General features: G+C 36.8%; 1 protein-coding gene across 2 annotated transcripts in view; it reads left to right on the top strand.

Moving 5' to 3' along the window:
- MET (MET proto-oncogene, receptor tyrosine kinase) overlaps positions 1-12383 on the top strand; it is a 104670-nt gene that overhangs the window by 41285 nt on the left and 51002 nt on the right. For both annotated transcript variants that reach the window (XM_007432060.4, XM_025169081.2), the window contains one exon: positions 2117-2308. In XM_007432060.4, the coding sequence (XP_007432122.1) occupies positions 2117-2308 (192 nt within the window). The remainder of the gene's footprint in view (positions 1-2116; positions 2309-12383) is intronic.

Here is a 12383-nt window from a genome sequence, read left to right as displayed (position 1 = left end):
GTGGAGATGGGGATGGGGATGGGGAAAAGTGAATTGTGGGTTCTGTGTCAATATTGACTAGATAATGGGAAGTGGGATTTCCCATCTTCCTTTAGAATACTCTGCCAATAGCCTTCGAACTATTCAACTCAAGACCAAAACCTGGGATAATTGATACCAAGTGGTATCGTCAGCTCTCCTAGTCAAGGGCAAGGGATGCTAAAAATATGTTTTGAACATCTATTAGCCACATTTAGCACCACTCATGGCAAGAGATTCTGGATTCTAGAGATCCAATTTTTCTGCTCCTGGTCAAATGCATAATTTTAATAATATGTTGTTGCAAAATACAACCATTAGACTCATAGGTTTGTATTTCAAAGAACGTGACATTGTGATGTGGCTTTGTATTTTGAAAAGATGAGCAAACGCTGTTGGCAATTAACATTTTAAAAATTTGATTTCTAACTGAAATGTGAAATAACAGAATTTTTATTGTTCATATTCTGGTTTGCTACTTAAAGGACACATTCCCATTGCTCTTTCAGTATGGAATCGGTCATGGCATAATCTACCTTAATTTAGAACAAATCTTTAAATTTAATAATCAGTAAAAAAAAAAATGAGTACAATATTGATTTTAGAAGACAGCTACATTTTTGTTATTTTTATTGTGTACAGTCGTATTCTAGAACTGAAGTATATCATATATTCTCCAGTATTAAAATGCTTATTGACATCTAAATGGTCCCTGTTTATTATGTGAAATAGAATATGAAGCATCAATAGTAACTGAATTTTCAGTTAAGAGATTACTATTGAATTGTCAATGCAGCATAACTATATTCTTTTTTTTAAAGCCCAATTTACCAAGATATTCAGAGTAATTTGTCAGAAAAGTAGGTATTTCCTGTCAATGAATTACAGGATTGAGAAGGAACAATAGAATATACTATGGTAATAAAAATTACAAGATAAAAAAGAGCTAGTTAACATATTTCCAGACTAATTACCTAATTTCACTATTTCTTTGCCTCTGGAGACTCCAAGAAGCCATCTGACTTTGTACAAATGAGATATATAAATATTGCTTCACAGGAAAGTTGGACCTGTTAAACTAGTATTGTCCATGTAGTTTGATATGCAATACTACCAGCAATAGAGTAAATAGTATATTAGTCTTAAGACATTTTTATCTGAAGCAAGTTCCTAGGTGTTATGGGTTTATCAAAATTCTGCAAATATTTTATATTCTGTAGTCTGCAGACAAATTATAGCCTCTTATGTGTTATCATTATGATCATTTGCTCTATATCTAGAAGAAACTTTATAGAAAATATATTTGTAAAGGATGAGGTATCCCTCTTCTAGCTATATCATCAGCTATAATATCTCTGGTTTGAGTAGGCAACTGATTTTTTATTAAGTACACCTAGATAACTATAGGTAGACCTCTAGATAGGAACTGAGAACCAACTATCTCTTGAGCTATAGTCGAAATAATTATGATAATTCATTAGAACAACTTAAAGAAAGATTTTTAAAAGTATAGCAGAAAGCAGATTGGTACATACAAAATAAGCTAATAAATTTTTAATAGCCTACACAACTTCTGAGAAAATGTCATCTAAACATTTTCAGTATTGCCGGACAGTCAGACTGATGTTCAGCTATTTTAATTCAAAATGATATATCCAGTGATGAAGGAATAAAGAAAAATGCCCTCCATTTATAGAGATCAGGTAAAGAAAGGACATTAGGGTAGAAGCACATCTGCAGAAGCAATAATTCTTACTTGCCTGAGTCTTGGAGCTGTACTGAATTTAGTTTCTTGCCTTTCAAGCCCAAAGATCTAAGAGAATGCTAAGAGGATTTTGGCCATCCCCTGGTGTCAATGGATTCTTTGTCCGACAGTTTAGAAATATTTGAGAAGTCATGAACATCACTAGTCAGTAGTAAAAAAAAAAAAAAAATGCCTATAATAGCATGTTAATTATACAGTATAGCAATACTGTCTTACTTTTAAAGTCTAATAAAACTCTTTTCAAAACCAAGAAAACATTCCTGATCTCCTACCACACATTCTCATTCCTGCTGTCTCCTGTGGTTTGCTGAAACAAATTTAGTTTTCTTGCAGACTTTTTCAAGAAATACCACTTACTGTGGAGCTCAAGATGACGAGTACCGGGTGGAGGTTACTACAGCTTTGCAGCGGATTGACTTATTCACGGAGCAATTCAACACAGTCCTATTAACTTCTATATCTGTCTTCATTAAAGGGGATCTTACTATAGCAAATCTGGGGACATCTGAAGGACGCTTCATGCAGGTAAGTAATATAAATATTGTGCTACTTATTTTTTTACAAGAAATTCACAGTCACTAAAGGGTAAGGCTGGGAAAGAAGAGAAGCATCCTTTAATGGGAAAGTCAGTCCTAAAATGTTAAAAGGAGATAGAGATTAAATAGAAGAAAGCAAACATAAAATAAAATTATGCTTAGTTGAAAACCAATAATTAATTTGAAGTAGAGTGATGACATTATTCCATCTATAGTATTATCTCCTACATTATTATTTGTTAAGCTCAGCACCCACTGTCTCTGGCTTTGCTGCCAGGTCCTAAAGCAATCTCTTATGATACAGATAGTCCTTGGGTTATGACATCAATTGGGACTGGGAACTCCATCGCTAACTGATGTGGTTGTAAAGTGTGATGTCATGACCACATCGCTTAGTGACAGCAATTCTGGCAATCCCCGTTGCTGTTGTTACATGAGGACCACCCGGATCATTCAGTGAGGGCCTCATGGGATCATGATTTCCAACTTCCTGCCAGCTTCCCCATTGACTTTGCTTGTGGGAAGCTGGCAGGGAATGTTGGAAATATGACATTGTGATGGCTGGAACTCTGAGGACCTGTCATAAGTCCTCATCATTCAGCACCATCGTAACTTCAGTCACTGGACAAATGGTCGTAACCTGAGGACTAGTTGTATGCCACAACTTCATTAGCGCTCTGATCCAGAAGTTTCCCAAGCACTTTAATTCTACTATTTTCTTCATTTGTACCAAGCAAGGGAGTTCTATTCATGAGTTTAAGCAATGTAATTAAAATAATCATTTTAAGGAAGGAAAAAACTTTCTACTCTGTGGTATGGAGTAGTATGATATAATTATCCTGTTCTTCAAGAAAATGAATGAAAATGTTCTCTGCCCTAGCATGGTGGGAGATATATCTGAATATTTAAGTATTTTGTAAAAAATATGAAGTCTTGTCTTTCTAAATGTGTGTTTTCCCTAAACCATTCTATTTAGCTATTTGTTTCTGGCATGGAAATTTTCAGTGAATGCAAGATCTTGAAATCCATTTTTACAAGTTGAGTAATCAGTACAAGAAGTAACCAGCATTTAGTTACATTTAACTATTGCAAAATATGGCTCTCCAGTTGCTTTGCAAGAGAAGCCAGCAGCTGTGTGGGGAATTAGTAGCACAGTACATTCAGCTAACTGTTTTATGATTAAATGTGATATGGGGAATAGAATTCTAAGATTCTTTATAGTTTCCTGCAAATTGCCAGCACTTAATTTAAAATATTTTTATACCTTCCATAGAAATAAAAATAAGATTTTCCTAGTTCAAATTAGTGTTCTTACTTATTTATGTCATAAGCCAGATCTTTTCACACAGCATTTTGTCCCTACTAGCCAGAACTCTAAAGAATCTAACACAATACTTCCAGAGCACATTTCCTTTGGTAGGGCCAGCCAAGGGACTAGAAAGAATGCTATTGTCTGAAATACGTTGTGCCATTAGCAGAAATGTCCACATCCACTGTATTGAGTTACTGAGCAGGAGTTAACTTCAAGATCATATTGTAATAACCCAAGGAGTCTTCCCCTCCTCCCCCATTTTTGTTAGAGCAGTCTGACACATTCAGCATTCCAAAACACATGGGCTGCTTTTAATGCTTAATAACTTCATATCTCTGAAACTATCCTTAATAATATATTTTGCCTTGTGATGCATCTTTTAGGCATAGGAGAATGGATATGGATATTATATAATTTATAGAACCATGTCAGGTTTCCTTTATTTTCTTATGCAAATAGTTACATGGGAAATAGTTTCAAATGTATTCTCATATGCTGATAATTAGGGTTATCAATAAAAAACAGAGTTTGAATAGTAATATGTGATAACTATTAGTAGAGTGGAATTGCTTAACCTCGGGATAAAGACAGTCACATATCAGAACAAACCAAATATTGTAACACTCAGTTTAGAAATGATTGGCATAATTATTAACAAAATCAATATGTAATTAGTACAGAATTACATAACTAATATTATGCAGATAGCAGGTAGGAAGCTATGCAATAGACTTTATCTCTGTAAAAGCTGGAAATAAGGAGAATGAAGGTTGAAAGAAAATGAAAAGCAGCAGCTGTCTAAAAAGCTCTGTAATAATTTCTGAGTCTTCATGTTTGATTTTTCCGTTAAGCCTTAGGACCTAATAAGTGCAACTTAGTTCTGTAACAACTGCCCTGATAGTGCAACTCTATGCTAGTTTCTTCACAAATGTTCCTCTGCTGTTCATTGAGCTTTTGAATTAACGGTGCATAGGATTGCAACCCAAATCAGCTTTGATTAACATTATTGTACATATTTTATGAGCCAGACTTTCCAATTGCCATCAGTAGCCACAATGCCTTTCAGATGTGTTAGACTGCAACTCATATCATCTGCAAAAGTTGTAATTCAGTTCTCTGGGCAAGCCATTGTAATTGCCAGGGAGTTTAGGTATTTTACATCTGCATTCAAACTTTTTCTCATCGCCAACATTTTTTTCTAGCAGGGCTCTGAGGCCTTTGAACAGTTGTACGACAGGCATAACCTTTGCTAGTGAATATCTATTCCCTACAGCACTAACATGTCAGGGAAAAAAAAAACTTTACTGACAGAATTTCTGGGTGTCAAGCAACTATTAAAAACTCTGCAAAAGAAGTTTGACAGTTGTAATACTCAAGTGTGTAGCAGCAGGAAGCAAAGATGGAACAGTGGTCCTGAGCTATTTTAAAATTGGCAGTCAAGTTGTAAGGTACATTCAAACAACATGTTCTGCTGATGAATCATATTTGCGTCAGCTAGGCCACATCTGTGCAACAAAACAAATTAAAAAAAATACAAACATTGAGACTTTAATCAACACAACTCAGCTAACTCTGGCTAAAATATTTGTTTTCATTATTAAAATTACTACTTTTTCCCTTACTAAAATAGCAAAGAGTCAACAGAAGACCACCAGATGGTTGCTTTGTCCACAGTTTCAATACTTATTACCTATCTAGGAAGGTCCCAATAATATCAGACAAATCAAATAAATCAGCACATTTGCTGGAAACCAGAGAAGAGTTAAGAGTTAAGTTTTGTCTAGTTTTTCTAAAAAAAAAAAAAAAAGGACACTATCTCTCTATCAGACATTTGCATATGGCAATGTAATGTATATTGAACTACTGCAATTTATCCTTTCCAATTAAGATCTTCTATTTTCATTTTGAAGATCAAGTCACTTTATCAACTGAAAAATCAATACATTTTGTACCAACTGCTAAAGGCAACTAAGTATTAATCATGGAAATAGATGCAGTATTTAGAATACAGACAGCAATCTTACACTTTTAGTTGTTGTTGTTTTTTTAGTACCTAATTGTGTTGGGAGGAGGAATAAATTTTTCCTTTTGGAGCACGTGCTGCACAGTCACGCACATAATTGTTTTGGCTAAAATAAAAGTGTGAAACTTTGTACTGGTCCTTAAATATCCTTGACTTCAGAGCTGATAAAATATTGTTAAGTTTCTGTTACAAAACAGACTGCTAATAATTTGACTAAGACAGCTGTCATGCATGAGAAAGAAAAGAAATTTTGTTTTATATCCACTCTAAGCTGTATGACAAGTCTTCTTGCAAATTTTTCCTTTTCTTTCCACTGACTCCCCCCCCCCCAAAGATTTTGCAGCTGTTTCTGCCTCTTACAATTGTAATTGTGGTTGGTGCTTGGCTGGGAACACAGTCTCAGTACAGCTGTTGAGTGCTAAGTGAATTGGATATTTTTCAGTGGTTCAGTAAAAAGAATTATGCCATTACAACCAGCAATATTATGAGCATAAGGCTAGATTTTCAGTGGGTAAAAGTTGAGTCTCGTCCATTGAAGTCTAACCATTGTTATAATTCTATGTTCCTTTGATTGATGTTTCTCAAAAATTGCCATAATCTGTCTGGTTATAGCCTCATTGGCTATAAGAGATCAATGGTTACTTTAGGTGCCTATTCTTTTGTCATTCTCAGAATTATTAATTTGATCTGTCTCTGTGTTTTATAGATTTTTGGGAATATTGCACATTATAAGAAATATGACTGTTATATGGCGTGATCTTATAAAATGTAAGATGTACATTATTGGGTTTATTGTTACTGTTGGACTGATCATTTGCTGCTAATATAGCCATAGTTTTCCCCTGTATAGAATAGTCAGTCTTATCTACTTGGCCAGTGCTCCTCAACAACCACACTTTTAATGCATCTGTTGTGACTCACCTATTCTATAATCCATAACAACCTCCACAATAACCCTTCCACACCATCATTACCCTCACAGAACAAAATTCCCCTAGCTAGTAATGCTGATCAATTCCACTATTCCAGCATTCCTTAATCTGCTCCTACCAAGCCACAGTCCCAAGGAGTTCAGAAATGAAAAGCAAAGATGCTATTCTGATATAATATCATACTGTGTGATGTCATAGAATTTTAGGGAGATAGCATCTCCCTCCATGACTTGAATTCTAAGGAGAGTAACTAGTGAAGTATTCACTTTATGTGACATTTTATGTCCAGGCTTCCTTTGTTTTCCCTAACCCTCACACCTGTCAGTTAATCTGTCCTATCCATCAGTTATATCTAAGGCTGCCATGTTTTTCAAAGTGCTGCCATGCAAGAAATCCTGTCTTAATAAATCTTGAATCTCAAAGAGCTGTAAAGTTATATTCTTTTTACTCTGCTACTTCCAGCCTTTTCTGGGCCTTTTCATCAAATGCCTATTTTAATAGGATTCACCTTCCTTCTGCTGCTGGAAGCAGGGATTACACAATGTATGGTCCTCCAGATATTGGACAACAACTCCCAAGATCCCCAAGTTCCCATGGTCATGCTAGGTAGGCTGATGGGAAATGTAGTTCAACAATTGCTCATCTCATATAGAAGAATCCAAACTGCTAGAATAAATTCTAGGCAGTGTTTTTTGAGTGAAAAGTGCCTATAGTCATTCAAGGTACCAGTCCAACTTGATAATGAAGTCACTAGACATCTTATTTTGCTGGACCTATAAGAAAAAACTATCTGTTTAGGGCTTGAGATCCAAAATGCCTGCTCCTAGAGGGTGGTGGTAGTAAAAAAAAAAACTTTTGCACAATGCATGAAGCGCAACATAGTGAATAACCACATCTCTCTGTATGTGTTTTTGAAATGTTGATGGCCATGTATCTTACAGCTGCATTTAAACTACTGCACAATTTTCTTCGTGAAATGATTGCTTCATTTGAATAGTGTATGCCTAAATTAAGTATATTTTAATGATAATAGCAACAAACTTAGTCCAAGTAAGTGAATTTTCTGATAGTTAAGCCCATTCCAGAGATTATGAGAGATACTGTAGGTTTGGAGTGCTGAACATGGGAAATGTTGAAATGAAACCAATTCTTGAAACTTGGTGACTATTTTGAGGCAATTATTTCTTTTAATATAATATTAAAATGGTTCAAATCTTCAAAATAGTGCCATTACATTGAATGGATTAGAGATATTTATGGCTAAAATCATCTTCATATGTGCGACTTTTAGAAAATGTTGTGAAATATATTTTCAGCATATCTGTTCTGGATAGTGATTTATACCTGCCAGAAATCCATTGAAGAAAACAGGTAGAACTTGATTTAATTTCAGGCTCATTTTTGTAAATGTCTTCAATTGCGTATAGAATAATAGAACTCCAGTAGTTGCCAATGTTGATCCACATTGTGATAAAAAGTTACTGTGTAACTTTATTAAATGGCAAAAAGTTATTTCATGCATTTATTAAAATAATGATATGCAGATGCATGTATGATTTAACTGGTAGTTCAGACTTCTGCGTGTATATTAAGATCAACTGATAGTAATAAAATGCTGGAAAGAATTTATCTGGTAGCCATGCACTTCAGGCTGATTACTTACTTTCATTTTAAGTGGAACATTAATCTCTTGCTCCTGTGTCATCTTCAGTACTTGCCATCTCCATAGACAGCAATTATTGAAATATTCTGAGTTGCTGTGAAAAGTTGCTATATGTATTTGTCTGTAATTATATCATAGTGCCAAATGAATATATCAGCAGAAACAGCATCAGGAAAGTTTGGTATATTTTTTATGGCTTCAACTCCAACATAAAGAATTTACTAGGAGGAAATCCTGTATGAGGAAATAACCAGAATTGTCTAGGCAAATTACTTGGCAAAATTATTTGTTACATCAAACTTTCCTATGGATATTAGGTCCTGGCCAGTCCTTGGACTAGAGCAGTGTTGTCCAAACTTGGCCACTTTAAGATGAGTGGACTTCAACTCCCAGAATTCCCCAGCCAGCCAACTCCCAGAATTCCCCATGCTGGGTGGGGAATTCTGGGAGTTGAAGTCCACTCATCTTAAAGTGGCCAAGTTTGGACAATACTGGACTAGAGGCTGCTCAGATATTCCATATACCATCCACGAGCTCCTTAGAAGGAAATAATGCATATACAGTATAATATGGTCAGTGGAATTGAAGGAAAATTTATAGACCTACTCATCATTACTTAGCTTTTTAAATTTTTTCAGATTTTTTTTTATCCTGCCTTTATTATTTGTATAAATAACTCAAGGCAGAGAGCATACCCAATACTCCTTCCTGCTCCTGTTTTCCCCACAACAACAATCCTGTGAGGTGAGTTGGGCTGAGAAAGAGAGGGACTAGCCCAAAGTCATCCAACTGGTTTTCATGCCTAAGGCGGGACTAGAACTCACAGTCTCCTGGTTTCTACCCTGGTGTCTTAATTTAATTAATTAAGTAATTAATTTATAATTCATTTATTTGTTACATTTGATATTCATAGAAACAAAATTTATCCTGCTCTGACCAAAACAACTACAGCAAAACCCATTTCAAAAAATGGCAGTCCAAAGTCTAAAATGTAATATAAAAACAAAAAATAATTATCCAAATGCCTATTTAAACAATATATTCAAACGCCCTTGTAGGTCAGTAATGAGGGTGCTAGGTGTACCTCTAGTGGTCCTCATGTGGACCACCTCGCGGGGAGGGGGGGGAGAATTGTCTTCAGGTGCGTGTCCTCTTGCTCTCTTACAATTTTGGGATCTAAGCATTCTTTCCCTGTTCTTGCACAGGACAGGAAAGGAGAGTCTCTAAGGTATCCTGGAACCAGGACATGAAGGCTATTATAGGCTAAAAGCAGCATTTTCAAAAACTATTGGTAATCACATGCAGCAACCACAAAAACTGTGTTACATTGTAATAATGGCTTTCACTCACTAGCAACCTGGATACCACATTCTGTACCAACTGCAGTTTCCAGATGGTCTCAAAGGCCCACATTAGTTTGAAAAAGAGTTGAACTTGTTATGGCATGAATTGCTGTCACCAAGTCCTGTCAGACCAGGAAATGCTGGAATTGAGGCAGCAGCCAAAGCTAGGCAAAGGCCTCCTGACCATTGCTTCCACCTGCTGTTTTAGCAGGAACCATGAATCTAGAAGGACCCCCAAGTCACAGACTTGCTCCTCCATGGAGAGGATGACCCTATCCAGAGGTATAATTGAAACTTGGGATTCAATTTAAGCTTGTTTTATTCCATGCAGTCTCTCCCAGCCTGCATACCCCACATGAGGATTTCTGCAGAATCTCTGGCCTGACTGGAATGGTGATAAATAACTGGATGTTATCTATATACTGAGGATGCCTCACCCTGGATTGGTGGATGACCTCTCCCAATAGTTTCATATGTTAAATATAGTAGCATAAGGAGAAAGTTGAGTCCTCTGGCATTTCACAGTGGAGTAACCATGGAATTGATTGCTCTTTCATTGTGCCTGTTGACTGGAATTCCCAATTAGATAACAGTAGAACCACCATAAACTGGTGCCCCTTGCTCCCAAATATTGCAGATGATTCAGCAGGATACCAAGTATTGAAAGCTGCCAAGAAGTCTAAAAGGACCAGGAGGTCCCAGTGTGGTCATCTATCAGAGTGACCAATGTTGTTTCCTTCCCTTACCCAGGTCTGTCTTTCATAAACTGCATTTCAGGAAATGTGGCAGTGTCCTCAGCAGGTTTCCAGAATAGTAGTTGTTGGAAAAGTCTGCTCTTTTCCTTCATGGTAAAGATTTAGCCTTCAGCCTGCATTGCCTGGGCAAAATTTTGTTTGTTTATTTGCTATGAGTTCCAAATTGAGTAAAAGTGGATACTTCTGAAGCACCAAGCAATTTTCTAGAACCATGGGAAGAAGAACAAACACTTCTGGCACTGTTTTGTGGATGTGTCTTAGGGTTAGTGCTGTTGCTCAGTGAAGAAATAATTTTTGGCAAGAAGAAGCCTGAATGACTGATAGACATTCCTGGCATTTTGTAGCAATGGGCACTGAAGAGACAGAATAGAGCTAATGACTGTAATAAAGGTATTTGCAGCTGTGGACTTACCTTTCCTAAATTCCAAGCTTAATCTGTATTTTCACGCAGTTTTGCAATGTGTTCATGGTTATTTTTTTCATATTCTCTCCTGGCCACAAAACCAAAATACATCTGAAATATGTTTTAAAATCTAGTACTTAAATTTACCCATCTTCACTGTTTTTTCTTCTGCATTGTTAGACAGTGACTTCAAGCTTATACAGTGGTACCTCGGGTTACGAACGCCTCTGCTTACGAACTTTTCGGGTTGCGACCAGCTCCGGCCGCAAAAATTTACCTCGGTTTGCGAACTCTGCCTCGGGGTACGAACTGGATCCGTGGCCATTTTCTGCCGTGCCATGTGGTCCGCGGCCATTTTCCACCCATGCCACGTGGTCTGCGGCCATTTTTCCGCCCATGCCACATGGTCCGCGGCCATTTTTCCGCCCGTGCCACGTGGTCTGCGGCCGTTTTTGTCCTGCTGTGTGGTCCGCGGCCGTTTTTCCGCCCTGCCGCGTGGTCCGTGGCCATTTTTCCACCCGTGCCACGTGGTCCGCGGCCGTTTTTCTGCCCTGCCCCGCGGTCCGCGGCCATTTTTCTGCCCTTGACGCGTGGTCCGCAGACGCCGGAACGGATTAACAGTGATTATATTGAACCTTATGGGAAAATTTGCTTCAGGTTGCAAACAAATCGGGTTGCGACCAGAGTCACGGAACGGATTAAATTCGTAACCCGAGGTACCGCTGTATTCATGGTTGCCCACTGTCCATAAAAGTGCCACTGAAGCTAACAAACAATTAGAATACGATTCTACTTATATCGCAGTATCTATGGCACTGTTTAAAAACTTGTATTTTAGAGTAAATCAATAGACTTACTCATATTTCACAGAATTTATATAATGACTGCACCTCGTTACATTAATTAACCTTTACCTGAACATTGGATTTTCATATATCAGTGGTGGTTAGCATAATAGAGACGTTAACCCTGCCCAGGCAAATAACTTCTATTTACACTGTAATCTCTGTTAAAAAACGCTTGTGTTTATGAACTACTCTTGAAACTGTTTTTTATAGGTGTATTAAAACGTATTTAATGCCAATATTTTGTTTGTAGGTGAAATCCGCCAATTGAAAGATTGCTCATAGCAACCTACAACAAAATTAATATTTCATTTAGAAAACATTTACTAATGAACCTGTATTTCCAAAACAGGGTTTTTAAACAAAGTACAAGCATCTTTATATGCCTTTGGATTTTCTTTTGTAAAAAGTTTTTAACGCTCTGGTAAGGAAAATTTAGTGACAAACCTTATTCTGTTTTTTCTTTTTTCCTTTAGACTATTTATTTCACAGACAGATGGATAACCAGCAGAGTTTCTCCTTACATCTAAAGATCCAGCAAAGCTTGTACAAAATAAGTTTCTAGGCTGAGAGTGTGATAAAGCATTAAAGAATATTAGATTTTTGGGTTGGGTCTAGAAAACTAATATGTAGCCATGTATTTGTCAAGGGTAGCAAACTCTCAGTAAGCCATGTTAGCCATGAGCCTACAGCTCTGTATTAGCAGAAGCTTTTGCACAATTTTGAACGGCAACACTGCATTATCCTAGAAATGCAGTTCAGTATCTACATAAATACAAAATGCTAAA

Source organism: Python bivittatus, unplaced genomic scaffold (assembly GCF_059951505.1).
Source record: "Python bivittatus isolate LINGU-HERP-01145 unplaced genomic scaffold, Pbiv_v1 ctg000330_np1212, whole genome shotgun sequence".
Classification (NCBI taxonomy): Eukaryota; Metazoa; Chordata; class Lepidosauria; order Squamata; family Pythonidae; genus Python; species Python bivittatus.
This window is presented reverse-complemented; position numbering and strand designations above follow the sequence as displayed.